General features: G+C 62.4%; 1 protein-coding gene across 3 annotated transcripts; it reads left to right on the top strand.

Moving 5' to 3' along the window:
* Positions 1 to 4,863: 4,863 nt before the first annotated feature.
* On the top strand, positions 4,864 to 16,509 carry FURIN (furin, paired basic amino acid cleaving enzyme). Of its 3 annotated transcripts, none has more exons than XM_081831710.1 (16): positions 4,864 to 5,107; positions 8,704 to 9,037; positions 9,438 to 9,536; positions 9,656 to 9,751; positions 10,099 to 10,227; positions 10,339 to 10,415; positions 10,687 to 10,775; positions 11,289 to 11,461; positions 11,879 to 12,091; positions 12,583 to 12,683; positions 12,766 to 12,869; positions 12,959 to 13,076; positions 13,175 to 13,354; positions 13,771 to 13,895; positions 14,013 to 14,119; positions 14,326 to 16,509. In XM_081831710.1, exons 2-16 carry the CDS (start codon positions 8,864 to 8,866, stop codon positions 14,773 to 14,775), a joined length of 2,235 nt encoding a protein of 744 aa, XP_081687836.1. In that variant the 5' UTR covers positions 4,864 to 5,107; positions 8,704 to 8,863; the 3' UTR covers positions 14,776 to 16,509. The 3 variants fall into 3 exon arrangements, with proteins under 3 accessions (XP_081687836.1, XP_081687834.1, XP_081687835.1); XM_081831708.1 differs by having other exon boundaries at positions 4,867 to 5,107; positions 14,013 to 14,123; XM_081831709.1 differs by lacking the exon at positions 4,864 to 5,107 and adding an exon at positions 5,524 to 5,665 and having other exon boundaries at positions 14,013 to 14,123.
* Positions 16,510 to 16,805: the final 296 nt, after the last annotated feature.

Raw genomic sequence — 16,805 nt, 5'->3', positions numbered from 1 at the left:
GCCAGCACCACATTTGTCATTTCATTTCCCCAAGCCCCTGATAATACGGTTCCAGACACGTTGGTTTGATAGCATCCTCCAAGAGCAGAACTCCTGCGCTTCCCCTGAGCGGGGGGACCGGCTCTCACCGGCTTCACTCTGGCTCTCCCTCCTTTCTTAGGTCAGACTTGAGGCCCGTGATCGTCTTCTTTTTTTTTCTGTTTTCTTCTTAAGTACCACATTGATCTTAAGGACCCTCAATTTATCTGTCATGGTCAAGAAGCAGGCTAGTGCGTGTTAGTAAATTTTCAAAATACTGCCTTTCAAGCACTAAAACTTGAAACAAATACATTTTAAAAACAGATGACTCGAGATATGATCGACACACTATAAACTGCACGTGTTTAAAGGGTACAACTTGATCCATTTTGACGTCTGTACACACCCATGAAACCCTCCGCACAATCAAGCTAATGAAGTCTGTCCCGTCACTCTTGAAAGTTTCCTCCGGCCCCTCCTGGCCCCTCCTCCCCAAGCAGCTACCAGTCTGCTTTCTAAACACATATTTACGGCAAAGCTGTCTCCCCGACCTTAGGAAACAGTGTGATCACCGTGGTTGTTCTTACTCGGATTCGGCGTTATCGCGAATGTTACCGAAGAGATGCTGTAGAAACACCTAGGACTGTTTGCCCTGGACACTAAATGGCCCCATTGTTGTGCTGCTATGACAGGCGGTTTGGGGCCTGGCAGTTTTCTCCCTTGTTGCCAACTGTCTCGGCACATAGACAACTCCTGCTGTCTCGCACCCGGGCTCACCAGCCGCCTCCGGCACCATTCCCCTTCCTCACTCTGGACCAGTGGCTCTCTGCTGGGGGAGACTCTGCCCCTCCCCCAACCCCGGGGGACATTAGGCAATGTCTGGGGGATGTTTTTTTGGTTGTCACGATGGGGCAGTGGTGCTCCTGGCACCTAGTGTTTAGAGACCAGGGATAGTGCTAAACATCCTACGATACACAGGACAGTCCCCGCAAAAAAAGAATGATCCGGTGGCCCAAGTGGTCAATAGTGCTGACGTTGAGAAACCCCATTCTGGATGATGACACACTGATTGGAAAACTCAACAAGAAGTCATGAAAATGGACTGAGGGAGAAGGAAGGGCAGGGGTTTGTTGGAGCTGCAAGGGCACGGCAGGGTGCAGATTTTCGGGGACACTGGTGTCCTCACAGGCACCTCCTTCCAACCCTAGCAGAGGTGGTCGCTGGCTTCCTGAGGACAAGCTCTAAGGGACTCGGCACTGAGGCACCGGGACCCCGCACGCAGCAGGTGCTCAATGAATGTCAGCCAGGCTAGACTGCACCCAATGCACCTGTCACGTGCCCAACTGTGGGTAACACTGGCTGGGCACTGAGGGCAAGGAAGGAGACACAAAGTGGGCAGAGAGAAGCCATTAAGCCGGTAATGACTTGGGGACGTGGCAGACCCACCCCAATAACTAGGAAAATGAGGAGAGCTGGCCGTGCTGGGTTCAGATGTCAGCACCCAATCACTTCTGGCTCCTCCCCCCACCCACAGACACCCTGTTTGCCTGTCATATAAAGGAGGTTTTCCCAAAGTGGTTTAGCCAGAACCGGAGAGGCCCTGCCCTGTGACCAGATAGGAGGAGCCTGGCTGTCGCCCCCGGCGGGTGGCGGAGGGGCTCGGGATGGACCCCAGGTGTTCAGGCGCTAGCTGGTGAAGTATGGGCATGCTTTACTCACTTTTGCATGACTTCAAGGTTTAATTATTTTATTAGAAAAGTTACTGTAGACATTCCTGAAAATGCAGGTAAGCAAAAAGGAAGAAAACAAAAAAAGCTCTCAAAATACCACCCTTTCAGAGAAAGTACCAGTTATTTCGTCAGGGGCCCTAACATGCACGCACGAATGGGTCTGATTAAAACCAGGTGTGGGTGCTGCTGTGGAGGGCTCTGAGGTGCCCGAGAGCGGGGAGGAGATTTGGGGAGAAGAGGACCCCCACCCCGGGAGCACTCAGGGGATATGGGAGTGTCTGGGTGAACGTAGCCACAGGACGGTGGTTGCCCTCAGGAGCCTTGCAGATTGGCCCCACTTTGAAGATAAAGAGCGGCCTGGCTGGCTGGATCCTTCCTCCCAGAGCCTTGCTGGGAAGGTGGGAACCCCCTTCACAGCCCCTTCGTCTGTCGGGCCTTACGCGGCAGGCCCTGCTTCCCCACCCCCACCCCCCAAGGCTTCGTACTCCAGGCTTCTGTCCTGTGGTACTACCATCTTATCAACTGCTGTGTAAAACTGATAAACGGATCCAGAGACCCTTGGGCTCTTAAGGCCCTAAGTCGGTGGGGGGAGGGGGGGGTGTGACACCTGGGCTTCAGGGGCCGCTTAGCTCCCTCAGGCGTTAAGGCCTCAGGTAAATGTTTGGGCATGATCCAAAGAACAATACATGCCCCCAGGACTTGTTTCAGGGGAGATAAAGGAAGAAGTTGGCTAACGGTCACCAGCTGTGGCAAGGTGGGATTCTCTCCGGAGGGGCCTCGTCTCAAGGGGAGTGGCTTCCAAATTCATTTTAGCGAAGAGGACTGTTGTAAAATACGATTGTATGTGAAACTCCCAAACTGGAGAGGGAAGAAGGTAAAGATGCTCTGGGCAAAGTAAGGACAGGTGCTCACTTGCTCAGTCCTCGCCCCCCCTCCTCCCCTCAAGTGATGCACCTCTGAGCAACACAGCTGAAAAGAGTTCCACCTCCTGCCCAAGGTGGGATTGGAGAGGCAGGCCCTGCCGGGGGGGGGGGGGGGGGGGGGGCAGCCCTCTGAGACAGGGCCAGCCCCTCCTCCTCCTGAGACCCGCCGCAGCGCCCCTGGGGCCAGCCTCCGGGATGGGTGGGGCACCTCCAGGCGGCCAGGATTGCTCTCTCCCTGCGGTGACCTTTCTTGCAAGGCCAGAGGACAAGTGGGAAGGGCACTAGGGAACTCCGAGCCTAGGTGGGGCTAGCGCAGTCCAAATTTCCTCTCAATGGGGTTCTCTAGCTCATAGACAAGGGAAGAACCATGACTCACTTCCTGCCTCAGTCTGACTGCACAAGAATTGTTCTCCCAACTGCTGCTCTGCTGCTGCTGGGGCTACCCCAGGGTGGCCCCAGGAGTCTCAGCTCCTTGGGAGGGAAGTTCCCACCCCGAGCGGGAGCGAACCAGACTTAGCCCCCAGCCCGACTTTCGGAAGCCCACACTGCAACCCGAGTTTCCAGTTTCCGCGGCATCTGAAAGGGTTCCCGGTGGTACCTCATGCCATTCGTTGAGGATCATCTCCGCTTTACTGAGGAGTAAATGGAGGCTCTCAGAAGGAAGTAACTTGTCCAAGGGGGCGGGGTATGCAACAGTGCCCCGGGGATCTGGACCCGGGCTTGCCAGTTGACTTGCCACGCAGTGACCTTAGGGATATTACTTGACCTCCCTGGGCCTCAGTTTCCTCTTCTGTAAAATGTAGACATATATGCTACATGAAAGGTGCCAAAGGAAAATGTATTGTACCCACCTGGTGGGGTTTGTGGGGAGAGAGAAGTCAGTTAACGCATGGACAAGAGCCGAGAATAGCACCTGGCCTATAGAGAGCACTGGGCGGTGTTCGGTTTTGTCATTACCCCCTGTGTTGAGGACACCACAGGATAATACTGTCCTGCCAGGTAACCTCACAGGGAGCAGGAAGGGGTGGGCAGAGACTGCTCCATGACCTTGGAATAACCCAGCCTGGGGAGCTCTTGGCCACATTTCCCCTCTTTTCTTTCTCAGCTCAAGCAGTGGCGGCCTCAGCCAAGTAGCACAGACGTTTTCTAGGGCAGGGACCCAGGGAGGGAGAGGAGCCCGTTGGTATATGGCAAGTAGCTTGGATTCAGGCTCTGCCAAAGCCCCAGATCTCGCCCAGGCTCTGAGGCCTGCTAGTTGGGGGACCTTGGGCAAATTATTTAACTGTGTGCTCCTCAGTTTCTTTATCTGTAAAATGGGATTAATAATGTCGGCCCAGAGGGATTATGTGGATTAAATAATGTGCTTAAGAAGGAGGTAACGTAAAGTGATTGTCCCAGTGCCTCGCCCGCGGTTGGTGTTTTTTTAAAAAAAAAAAAAAAAAAAGTAAGAGGCGTGGGCTGCTGGTTCAGCTTATCCACCTGTCTATATAGATGCAAACAGTCGTGACTCCCCTAACAGTAGGCCTGGGAAGGTGTGCCTCGCCTCGCTGAAGTCTGACCTCAGGGGGAGCTACCCCAGGTCGGTCACCCCGGGACACTTAACTGGGTCATGCCCAAATTCCTGGCTCAGGAATGGGGCAGTCGTGGGGGGTTGGGGACGAGAGGGCCGGCTCCCCCACAATGCAGCCGACACTGAGCTCGGAGTGCCTCCTCAAGCCCTTGGCAGCCCAAGCCGAGGGGTCCGAGTTCGGGTCTCCACTGCCGCCTGCCCCGGGAGCTTGGGGCGCGCAGAGCCGGGGGCGGGGGCGCGGGCAGCGGGGCCGGGGGGTGGGGGTGTGGGGACGCGCCGGGCGGCCGCCTGGGCTTTAGGATCTCCGGCCCCACTTTCTACCTGCCCCTACCGGGCGCCGGAGGCAGCGGGCGCCCCAGAAGGCCGCAGGGCCTGGGCTCGGGGCCCGGCGCTCTGGGTGCGCGCGGCCCCGGCTCCGATCGCCGGCCGGGGCGCAGGCGACATGGGCGGCGGGCCGGCGGCGGCGGGGGCGGCGGGCCGGCGGCGGCGGCGGCGGCGGCGGCGGCGGGCCGGGAGCTCGGAGGTGGCGCCGCGAGGGGGAGGGGCGCGGCGGCGGCGGCGGCGGAGGAGGAGCCCGGGCCGCCGCAGTCGCTGACAGCGACGGGAGTAAACAAGCAGCGTCGCCGGGGCCCGGCCGCTGCCCCCGCCCGCGCTGGAGCCCGAGCCCAGGCCGAGCCCTGTCCCTGGTCGCGGGCCGCGCCGAGGACCGCCCGCCGCGCCTCCCCGCCTCCGCGCGGTGACGCTGCTGCTGGGCGCGGGGACGGCGCCGAGCCCAGGCCCCCGCCGCCGGGCTCTCCGCTCGGCCGAGGGGCGCCCGAGCCGCCGCGGCGCTCGCCTGCAAAAGTTACCCGCCCGGGCTCCCTCGGGTAAGCAGGAGGGCGCGGGGCCCGGGGAGGCAGCGCGCCGGGGCGCGGGGGCGCCGGGCCCGGAGAGAGCCGGCCGGCCTGGGCCGCTGTGCCCCGGGAGCGGGCCCCGGCGCCCCGGCGGGGGAGGGTCGGGGCCGTCCTGACCCGGGCCCCCCCAGGCCCCGGCTGCTCCGCCCGGCGTTCGGAACTGGCTCGCGGGCCGGCCGGAGGGTGGAGCCGCGGGGAGCAGGAAGGGCGCCCTGCAGCCCACCTGAGCGCGCCGGGCCCGGCTCGGCCCCCGGCCCCCGGCCCCCTGCCCGTGCGGGTACTTTTCCGCTTGGGGCCGGGGCGAGCCCTCTGACCTCAGGAAGCGTCCGCGGGGGCCCCCGCTGGGGGCGGGATGGGGAGAGAATTCCAGAGGCGCCGGGTGCTCCCGCCTCCCCGCCGGCCGCCGGGGGCCGCCGCCGGCTCACCCACTCCGCGGCCGGGGAGGGGAGGAACGGCTGGTCGCCGGGCGGAGGGGATTATTCCCCGGCCCGGCCTCGCCCCCGTCCGCACACCTGGGCGACGGAGACGCAGGTGCGGGCTCTGCGGGCTCCGGGAGGCTGGCTCAGGTAGGTGCTGGGGCTGCCTCCCGCCGAGGCCTGGCGCAGGCCCCTGCTGCCCCCGTGGGGTGGCTGTGCTGCGGGGCTGCCTGCTCGCTAGACAGGTCTGACAGCAGTCACTTGTCTGGTCTGTACCTGCTCTCCGGGTGCCCCGGGGAGGGGGCGCAGACCCTCTGCCGCGAGAGGGTGTTGGAATTCTATTTTTGACTTGGGAAGCGTGAGGGGAACCCGGGTGATGTGGCCTAGTGAGGGCTGGGCAGCTGCTGGCCAGGTGTGGAGGGAGCGCAGGAGACTAGCCAAGCTTGCCGCGTCTCAACCAGAGCAACCCAAATTTTACTGTTTCCTATATGGGGCTTTCACGTGAGATTTTATTTTTTTTTTTTTTAAAGGATTATGTGGCTTTAAAAAAAAAGTTTGAAAATCTCATATCTAGCAGTTTTTACCACCGAGGAAACTGAGGCCCAGAGAGAGGAAGTAACCTGTTTGCGATCACACAGCAAATAAGTAGTGGAGCAGACACGAAATCAGAATTTCAGGGGAGCCTTTCAGTTCCTGTAACAGGACCTGGCTTGGTGTCTCTGCTAGAAAGAGGGACTGGATCCTGTACACACCAGACCCTCAGTGCGTGGGAAACAGCGTCCGGACCTGGGGGTCGGTTCAGTTTGATGCCTCAGAGCGGTGTCCGAGGTTCCTGGGACCTCTGGAGAAAGGGCTTTGCCTAAGAACACAGCCAGGAAGAGCACTCCCAGCGCTCTCTGTGGCCACAGCCCAGAGCTCAGTCCCATGTGAGGGGGCATCGCAGGAGGCTAGAAATACAGCCAGCCTGGTTGGGGGGGGGTGTTTAAGCTGAACTGGGACTCAGAGGGTGAGTCAGAGTCTGGGATGGGGGTGGGGAGAAGCCCATTCATTCATTGTTCTCAGAGCCTGCTCTTTTGGGAGGGAGGGAGGTGGGAAATCTTCCCTCCCTCCAGGATGCTGAGGTGGGGCTGGAGGGGGGGGGGTCTTCTGGGCTCTGTGGAAGCCATATCCACAGCTCACCATGGCTAGGGATGCTGGGCAGAGGGAGGCAGGCCCTTTCTTGGGGGATAGTTGGGTTGTGCCGGAAGCCTGCTTGCTTTTTGGGTGCTGCAGGGTAATTAACTAGTTGGTTAATCACCTTTAAGGCAAAGCAGCTGCAGCTCCATTCACAATGTGCTGGAACCCAGGCTAGACCCAGATGAGCCCATCTTGATTTGGGGGCTTTGGCGGGGCTCACAGCATTGTGGTCCGGGGCAGCTTTACTTGCCATCTGGACCCAAGAAGGGGCTATTGCAGTGGGCAGAAGAGCAGAAGAGGCCTTGTTCCTACGTGGCTCTGCCCTCAGGGCCCCGCATCCTCTGTTAAATGAGGGGCATGGGGTCTCTTCACACCCTAGGGCCTATGTTTGGCCACCCAGCCATTGCTAAGACTGGCTTTCTGGAACTTGGATGCCCAAGGCATCATGGGCCTGTCCTGGAGCCCCGTGGACTCTGCCCCATCCAGGGTGAGGAGGAGCCGTATTGTGGATGCCTCCTGCCATCAGCTGTCAGGTTATTTTGGTGTAAACTGAAAATACCCTGGGAATTGTGTGTTGAGTCCCTCCCAGGCTGCAGGGTGGGACTGCAGTAGGAGCGGCCAGCAAGGCTGGTTATGGCTGAGGGTAGCCCCTGGAGGGGCAAGGTTTCCCAGTGGCGAGCCCGCCTGCCCAGCTCCCCATGGCCTGGGTGAGCTGGGGAGCTTCATTTCAGCCATCTGGCAGAGTGGCCTCCTTTGGGGCTGGGAGTGGTGGGGGCATCCGGGGCCCTGTGGGCAGGCCCTCTGCTCAGTGAGCTTGGCACTGAGGCAGGATACCTCCAACAGCCCCACTGGGGCCTCCCCCAGCTTCTCCCCACCCCAGGGGCTTGGCTTCTGGCTAGTCAGGGGCCCTCTGTGGGGACAGTTATGTGGCCCCGAGCAGAGAGGTCCCGCTGTCTGTTTGCTGAAGGAGGAAAAACAACACGCAGACTATTGATTCAGCCTCACCTTGGTGCTCCTGGCTCAGCAGCCAGTGTTTGGCCTGGCTGCCTGGGCTCGGATTACGCAAGGCTGGTGGGCGTGGAGTGCACGGGGGCTGCCAGGGGCCTCTGCGCCCAGGACCTGCGCAGGGCAGGGCTGGGTGGCCCCAGTGTTCCCCAGGAAACAGCCTCAAAAGAGTCTGGGCCCCTGACTTTGCTGACGGACACTGGTCTGGGGTCTGCCCGTGGAGGGAGGTGAAGCCACTGGGATCCCCTGTGCTCAGCCCCCAAAGCCCCATCCCTCCTAAGGTCACCCGCTGTTTCTTCCCAGAGGGCTGTGGGTCTTCGTGCAGGTAATTCTCTGTGGCTAGGTCTGCTTTGCTGAACCAGGAACCCCTGGTGAGCTGAGTAGACACCACCCATTAAAAAACTTTGAAAAGCCAACATTTTATAAAATAGACCTCGGTAATTTGGAAAATATACAGTGGTACAAAGAAGAAAATAACAGTTATTCATAATCGTCACCATCTTGAGAGAATCGTTGGTTAACGTTTTAGCATGTGTCCTTCCAGATTTTGTTTTGTGGTTATATATAAATACACACTTATAAATAGTTCTTTAAAAACAAAATGGGGTCATGTATACATACTGCTTTATAACCCATCTCTTTTTCACTTTGATTGCGGTGAACATTTATTCTGTTGTTGTTTCTGATTTTGGATGACTCAAGCCTGATACTCTTCATCCCACTTCCGTATTCTTGTGTGGAGAGAGGCTTGGGAGCCGCGCGCGTGTGTGCGTGCGTGTGTGTGTGTGTGTGTGTGTGTGTGTGTAGGGGGGGTCCATCTGGCTGGCTGGCTGACCTTGGGGGGGCTGGATTCTCACCCGTCTCCTCCGGGGGCCCTTTTCAGGCCTAGATTGGGCCACGGGGGTGGCCTTTGCACATGGCGGGGGCGGGGGGACTGACTGTCTACCCTTCTTCCTCCCTTGTTCCCCTCAGAGCCGGCGGCCCTCCTCCCCGCACAGCCCTGCCCTGCTCGGCCCCATGCCCCCGCCAGTCAGCCCCGGGCCACAGGCAGTGAGCAGGCACGCGGGAGCCGAGGCCCTGTGACCAGGCCAAGGAGACGGGGGCTCCGGGGTCCCGGCCACCGGCCCCCCCCATGGAGCTGAGGCCCTGGTTGCTATGGGTGGTAGTGGCAGGAGCCTTGGTCCTGCTGGCAGCCGACGCCCGTGCCCAGAAGGTCTACACCAACACGTGGGCTGTGCACGTTCCCGGAGGCCCGGCCGTGGCTGACAGGCTGGCGCGCAAGCATGGCTTCCTCAACTTGGGCCAGGTAGGTGCGCCGACTGCCGGCTGGCCTGGGCGCGGGTCATTGCCAGGGGTGGGGTCAGCGAGGGCAGGGGTTCGGGCAGCGGGACCGGGACTGTGGGCTTATCTTCTCAGGGCCATCTGGGTAGGAGGCGTGTTCTGGGTGGCTACAGGGGGACGGGAGCCGTGGCTGGTCCCGCCCTTGGGCTTCCAACAGAGGTTGTTCAGGGGAGCAGACTCTGCCCGGGAGGGTGCGTCCCTCTCCGTCCCCTGCACCCCCTGGCCGGGGCCTGGGCAGGGAGCAGATGCCCCACCACCCCCTGGCGTCGTGCGCCTCCCCTTGCAGCCGGCTGTCCACCCCCGTCCGCTGCCTCCCGGGGACTGCCAGATGGAAAGCCCAGCCCAGGCTCCCTGCTCTGTTGCAGATCTTCGGGGACTATTACCACTTCTGGCATCGAGCGGTGACAAAGCGGTCCCTGTCGCCTCACCGCCTGCGGCACAGCCGGCTGCAGAGGGAGCCTCAAGTGAGTGTGGCCCCAGCCCCTCCGGCTGCCACCCTTCCCTTGCCGCTCTCTGGAGCCGCTTGAGCGCCGCCCCCCCCCCCCCCGCCCCGCGCCCACACCGGCCCCCCTCACTTCTGCAGGTGCAGTGGCTGGAGCAGCAGGTGGTAAAGCGAAGGACCAAACGAGATGTGTACCAGGAGCCCACGGACCCCAAGTTTCCCCAGCAGTGGTACCTGGTACGTTGCCGCCTCGGGTCGTGGGTACTCCTTCCCGGCGGCATCCATCTGGCCACTGAGGGCTCCCGCGGGATGCTGAGGCTGATGTGGAGGCCTCCCCTCCTTCTTCTTCTTTCTCTCTGCCCAGCACTCCCTCCCTGCCCCTTCCCGCTAAGCCTGGGGGCTGCCCTTCCAGAGTTCTGGGCACTCCCACAGAGCCCAGGCAGCCAGGGATGGCATTGTGGGCACGGGGGCAGGTGGAGAAAGAGGTTTCAGGGGTGGTGAAGGGATTCTTCAGGGTACCCCTGACCTCACACGGCCAACCACATCTCGTAAGTGCTGGGGTGATGGGGTGGGTGTCTCTGCAGTCCGGCGTCACCCAGCGGGACCTGAACGTGAAGGAGGCCTGGGCTCAGGGCTACACGGGGCGTGGCATTGTGGTCTCCATTCTGGACGATGGCATCGAGAAGAACCATCCAGACTTGGCAGGCAATTATGTGAGGAGGTGGGGGAGGGAGGCAGCCATCCCCGGTGAGGGGTGTCTCAGGGCAGTCCTGTTCTGCCGGTGTGCTCAAGACTGTTCCTGACGATGGCCATGTCCTCTCCAGGATCCCGGGGCCAGCTTTGACGTCAACGACCAGGACCCTGACCCCCAGCCTCGGTACACACAGATGAATGACAACAGGTAAGCGACGGCAGGGCCCCGGCCCCTGCCTGCCTTCTCCTCCCTTCCACTGAGGAAGCAGGGTCGAGCCCGGGTTAAGACCCATTCCCCCAGTAGGCTGACATTTCCGTGGTCTTGCTGCAGTTCTGGTCAGAACAGGGGTGGCCACAGAGCCGAGAGCGTGGGAGGGGACAGAGGTCGTGGCTGGAGGGGCGTGCCGGCCCGTCCTGTCCCTCAGGCTGCGCCCGCCGTGCTCTGTCCGCCGCTAACGCTGTGCTCTTGGCCCTGGCAGGCATGGCACACGGTGCGCGGGCGAGGTGGCCGCCGTGGCCAACAACGGTGTCTGCGGTGTAGGCGTGGCCTACAACGCCCGCATCGGAGGTGGGTGTGGGCCTTGGCCACCCTATCCGTGGGGAGGGCCCTGCGGGTGGGATTCTCTCCCATCCGGCCAGTGCCTGTCACTTTCCCACCGCGGATCCGTGGATCCGTTTGGCCACGTGGCTGTTCCTTAGAGGCTTCTCGACAGCTCAGAACTGAGCCCCCTGTGCTGCGGGGCGGGGCAGGGTAGGGCTTCTTAGCAGGAGCCTCCCTGAATCCCCACCACCCCCACTGCGTCCTTACAGGGCAGGCCTTGATCGCCACACTCCCTAGGGAACCCAGAGGCTCCTTCTAAGCCAGGCTCTGTGGTTGAGGGCAGGGTGTGTTCTCTTTTTCCCTTCGGGCTCTTGGCCTGGAGAGGCAGAGAGGCCCCGGGGGCTAGGGGCTCAGGGCTTCCAGCACTGGCCTCTGCCTTCCCCTGCGCATCCTCCGGGTGCAGGGCTGGGTGTGCTTTGGGGGTGCCCCTGGCGGCTAGACCCACGCAGCATCCCTCTCCTCACCCCCCTCCGCGGCCAGGGGTGCGCATGCTGGACGGCGAGGTGACGGACGCAGTGGAGGCTCGCTCACTGGGCCTGAACCCCAGCCACATCCACATCTACAGCGCTAGCTGGGGCCCCGAGGACGACGGCAAGACCGTGGATGGACCCGCCCGCCTCGCCGAGGAGGCCTTCTTCCGGGGGGTTAGCCAGGTGCGGTGGGGGTCCCTGCGCAGCCCTGCGGGCCAGGCCGGGCGCTGTCTGCTCCCTAGTTTTTTCCCCCATGTTTTTCTGTTCCTGTTCGTTTATTCTTGTGTTACACCTTAGTTTATACAAGGCTTATTTATTAAAATGCTAATGGACCAGACAGATAGCACAAGAGAAAAATAAGTGGAGATCACCCATCGTTCCAGCCCCCGCAGTCACCGGTCTGGGCATTTCGGTGGCAGCCCGGGTCTGTTGTTCGGCGCAGACAGACAGACTTGCACAAGCGCCCGACCCAGCAGGGGTCTCACGGGGTGCGGGGCGGGGCGGCGTGTGCGGAGAGGGGCCCTGTCCCCCGGCAGCAGCCTCCCGCCAGGCCTCCCCCAGGCCCCGTCTGCGAGTGACCCCAGCCCGCTCTGTCCGCAGGGCCGCGGGGGGCTGGGCTCCATCTTCGTGTGGGCCTCGGGGAACGGGGGCCGGGAGCACGACAGCTGCAACTGTGACGGCTACACGAACAGCATCTACACGCTGTCCATCAGCAGCGCCACGCAGCTCGGCAACGTGCCCTGGTACAGCGAGGCCTGCTCGTCCACGCTGGCCACCACCTACAGCAGCGGCAACCAGAACGAGAAGCAGATCGTGAGTCCTGCCCGGGGGGCGGGGCGGGGGGCGGGGCGGGAGGTGGGGCCGCCTGCTGGCTCCGCTCGGGGCGGGGCGGGAGGTGGGGCCGCCTGCTGGCTCTGCTCTGGGCCCCCTTCCCGGACCACGTGTGGCTGGGGCATCGGTGGCTCAGTCGTCGTGGGACGGGAGCCGGGGCGCTCTGAGACTGGGAATGGGGCCACGGGGCTGTGCGGAGCCCCTGAGAGGCGCAGACTCTCGGAAGATGCGCACGGCTCTGAATGGTCTCCAGCCTGGAGCTCAGCCCAGGGAAACTGGGAAACTGAGGCCCCGGGAGGGCCAGGCGTTAGCCTGTTCACAGCGAGTGAGCGAGGCAGCAGCTGGGCCTGAGGTGTCCTGGCCCCGGCTCCCCTGCCGTCCGTTGGTGCTCTGGGCCTGTGGGCAGGGGGCGGGCAGGTGGCCCCTCTAGTCCCTGCGCTCATCACGGGCCCAACACACCGCCCTCCCGGCAGGTGACCACGGACTTGCGGCAGAAGTGCACCGAGTCTCACACGGGCACCTCGGCCTCGGCCCCCTTGGCAGCCGGCATCATCGCTCTCACCCTGGAAGCCAAGTAAGCAACCTCGCCCCCACCAGTGCCCCCTGCAGGGCAGCCCTTGGCCTGAGCCCCGGGCCTCACTCTCCGCCCTTTGCAGTAAGAACCTCACCTGGCGGGACATGCAGCACCTGGTGGTACAGACCTCAAAGCCCGCCCACCTCAACGCCAACGATTGGGCCACCAACGGTGTGGGCCGGAAAGGTGAGGACAGGGTGGCCCAGTGCGCGGGCTGGGGGAGGGTAGGGGGGCCCTCTGCCTCCCAGATGACCCTGCCTTCCCTGCCCCCGCAGTGAGCCATTCATACGGCTACGGGCTGTTGGACGCGGGTGCTATGGTGACCCTGGCCCAGAACTGGACGACGGTGCCCCCCCAGCGGAAATGCATCATCGACATCCTCACTGAACCCAAGTGAGGCCTGGCCCGGGGCTGGTGCCGGGGCGGCGGAGGGGGGGGGCCGGGGTGTCGGGGGGGGTCAGGCCGGCAGACTGTCCCTGCTGTCTGCACAGGGACATCGGGAAGCGGCTGGAGGTGCGGAAGACGGTGACCGCCTGCCTGGGGGAGCCCAGCCACATCACACGGCTAGAGCACGCGCAGGCCCGCCTCACCCTGTCCTACAATCGCCGTGGCGACCTGGCCATCCACCTGGTCAGCCCCATGGGCACCCGCTCCACCTTGCTGGCCGCCAGGTGCCTGCCCTCTCCCCTGCCCAGCTTGTCCCGTTCCTCACACTCGCACACGTTCACCCTCCTGGACTTGTCACAGGGTCTTAGTGGCCACCAGGTTCTTCTCGGTGTGGGTTGGCACTTGAGGAGGGATGGTTCTGTCCTAAGGGACTGTCCCGCATCGAAGGAATCCCTGGCCTCTAGTCGTTACCTGCCAGTAGCGTGCCTTCCCGTGTGTAGCAAGCACCTTGCACGTTTCCACCAGTCTTCTGGCAGAGAACATCTGGCCTACTGGCAAACAACAGCCACAGGCATTTCCGGTCCAGTGGGGTTGGCACTGCACTGGGGGAGGGTGTGTGGTCCACGTGTTGTGGCCTTGGTGTCCCCTGGCCGGGGTCTCCCGGAGGCCTCCAACAGCCATGGGCACCCTTCTCCCGCAGGCCCCACGACTACTCCGCAGATGGGTTTAACGACTGGGCCTTCATGACAACCCATTCCTGGGATGAGGACCCCTCTGGCGAGTGGGTCCTGGAGATTGAAAACACCAGCGAAGCCAACAACTACGGTACTGGGGATGTTTGAGGACTGAGGGGGCAGCAGAGACGGGAGCCGGCGGGCCCTGGGATCCCAGGAGCGGTGCCAGTGCTCCCTAACTCTTGCCTCCTCCCCCACCCCGGGACAGGGACACTGACCAAGTTCACCCTCGTGCTGTATGGCACGGCCCCCGAGGGGTCGCACCCGCCTCCCGAGAGCAGCGGCTGCAAGACCCTCACGACCAGCCAGGCCTGTGTGGGTCAGTAGTGGTTGCTGCTGGGGTCTGGGGGCCTGGGGTTTGGGGGGGTGGGTGCGCACAGAGGGGACCTGTGCTGACGCCCGGGGCTAGGAGGAAAGGGGGTTTGAAGAGACCTCGGGGCGGCCGCGGTTACGGGGCTGGAGGCCGCTGGGGGCCGCCACGCCTCCTGAGCTGACGCGCACCTCCTCCCCCACGCCGGCAGTCTGTGAGGAGGGCTTCTCCCTGCTCCAGAAGAGCTGCGTGCAGCGCTGCCCGCCCGGCTTCACCCCCCAAGTCCTCGAGACTCACTACAGCACGGACAACGACGTGGAGATCATCCGGGCCAGCGTCTGCGCCCCCTGCCACAGCTCGTGCGCCACGTGCCAGGGGCTGGCCCCCACAGACTGCCTCAGCTGCCCCAGCCACGCCTCCCTGGACCCCGTGGAGCAGACGTGCTCCCGGCAGAGCCAGAGCAGCCGCGAGTCGCCCCAGCAGCGGCCCCCGCTGCCGCCGCCCGCCGAGGTGGACACGGAGCCCCGGCCGCGCGCAGGGCTGCCGCCCTCACACCTGCCCGAGGTGGTGGCCGGCCTCAGCTGCGCCTTCATCGTGCTGGTCTTCGTCACTGTCTTCCTGGTCCTGCAGCTGCGCTCCGGCTTCAGCTTCCGGGGGGTGAAGGTGTACACCATGGACCGCGGCCTCATCTCCTACAAGGGGCTGCCCCCCGAAGCCTGGCAGGAAGAGTGCCCATCCGACTCAGAAGAGGACGAGGGCCGGGGCGAGAGGACCGCCTTTATCAAAGACCAGAGCGCCCTTTGACGAGCGCCTACTGCCTGCCCCTTCAAGCCCATCCCCTCCTTGGGCACTTTTTAATTCACCAAAGTATTTTTTTATCTTGGGACTGGGTTTGGACCCCAGCTGGGAGGCAAGAGGGGCAGAGACTGCTTCCCACCCTACCTTCGGGCCACCTGGCTGCCTGAGGTGGGGCCCCAGGACCAGCTGGGGAGCCGGGGAGGGCCTCACCCCCACCTCCAGCACCCCTTCCGTGTGGAGAAAGGAGTGGAACCTCTAGGGCAGCTTTCCAAGGTCCAGGCCCCAGCCGGGGTTTTCTGCGGAGTGAAGAGGGTCAGCCCTTCTCTTTGGGGATTCCTGACCCGGGCTGCAGCTCTCTCCCTACCCTGTTCCCTCTAAAGCAATAACGGTCCCCATCCAGGCAGCAGGGAGGCTGGCCTAGGGGGTATTTGAAGGAGGAGGCCACCTCTCCAAGGGCTTTTGTATCCCCGACCTTGTCCCCCACGTCTGGTGAGCCTCTTGAGGAAGTGGCGATCAAAGGAAGCGACCAAGGCAAGGCAGGTGCTTTAGGGTGGGCCCGTGAGCACACGCGCGCGTGTGTGTCCCCTTGCCCACCTCCACCACCACTGGCTGCCCGCCGAGCCCCGTGCTGGTGTCCTGACCACCCTACCTTTTCGGGCCCCCTCCCCTCCCCTCTCCTCCCCTCCCCTCCCGCCAGGGCCCAAGTCCCTGTTTTCTGAGCCCGGGGCTGCCTGGGCTGTTGGCACTCACAGTCCCGGAGCCCCTGGGTGGGTGGTGGGGAGGGACGGTGGCCCAGCCAGCCTCTCCCGCCTCCCACCCGATGCTGCTTTCCCCTGTGGGGATCTCAGGGGCTGTTTGAGGATATATTTTCACTTTGTGATTATTTCACTTTAGATGCTGATTTTGGGTTTTTTTGGGTTTTTTTGTATTTGTAATGGGGGTAGCAGCTGGACCACCCACCTTCCCACACCCACTGTCCATTCTGCTGTTCCCCCGGCTACGCTGGCCCTGAGGTGCGGGGGGCTGCAGCATGTTGCTGAGGAATGAGGAGGAGTTGAGCCCCAAGTCCTGAAGAGGCAGGCGGGCAAGCCAGGTGGGCCCTAGGAAAGGGGATCGTGGTGGGAGGGGCAGGCTGTCATCCGTGTTTCAGATGGGGCTCATCGTGCCAAGGGCTCATGGGTCACTGGTTCTCCAAGTGCCAGGGGCGGCCAGGTGGTGGCACTGAGCCCCCTCCAACACTGTGCCCTTGTGGAGAAAGCACTGACCTGTTCTGCCCCCTTAAGTCCCCCTCTTCTGACGTGCCTTTCGCACCCCTCCCATTAGGACAATCAGTCCCCTCCCATCTGGGAGCCCTCTTTTCTTTCTCTCCCCTAGCCCTTCCTGGCACCCAGCCACCTGCCCAGGGGTGTCCCCTCCTCTCCCATCCCCCCACCCTTGTGGCCAGCCTGGCTGATTTTGTAAGATACTGGGTTGGTGCCCAGTGATTTTTTTTTTTTTCTTGTAATTTAAACAGGCCCAGCATTGTTGGTTCTATTTAATGGACACGAGATAATGTTAGAGGTTTTAAAGTGATTAAACGTGCAGACTATGCAAACCAGGCCTGGTCTCCAGTGTGGTGATGTTGTTCTTCCTAGGGCCCTGGGACTGCATCCGGGATGGGGGCGGGGATTGGGGCCAGTTGATGTCCTGCTTGCCTCTAGGTGGGCCCAAGTCAGGACTCCAAAGGCCGTCTCCCACGGAGTTCCAGGGCCTCCCTGGGGGAGCAGTGGGCTGTGGAAGGAGGCAGCAGCTGGGGACAAGCCCCAGGCTGTGGGACATGGGAGCCCCAAGAGTAGGACAAGCGGAGGGCTTGCACCCCCACAGGCCTGGTCTCCAGCAGGGTGGTTCCCCCCC

Source organism: Leptonychotes weddellii, chromosome 9, assembly GCF_054177405.1.
Source record: "Leptonychotes weddellii isolate Sample4059 chromosome 9, ASM5417740v2, whole genome shotgun sequence".
NCBI lineage: Eukaryota > Metazoa > Chordata > Mammalia > Carnivora > Phocidae > Leptonychotes > Leptonychotes weddellii.
This window is presented reverse-complemented; position numbering and strand designations above follow the sequence as displayed.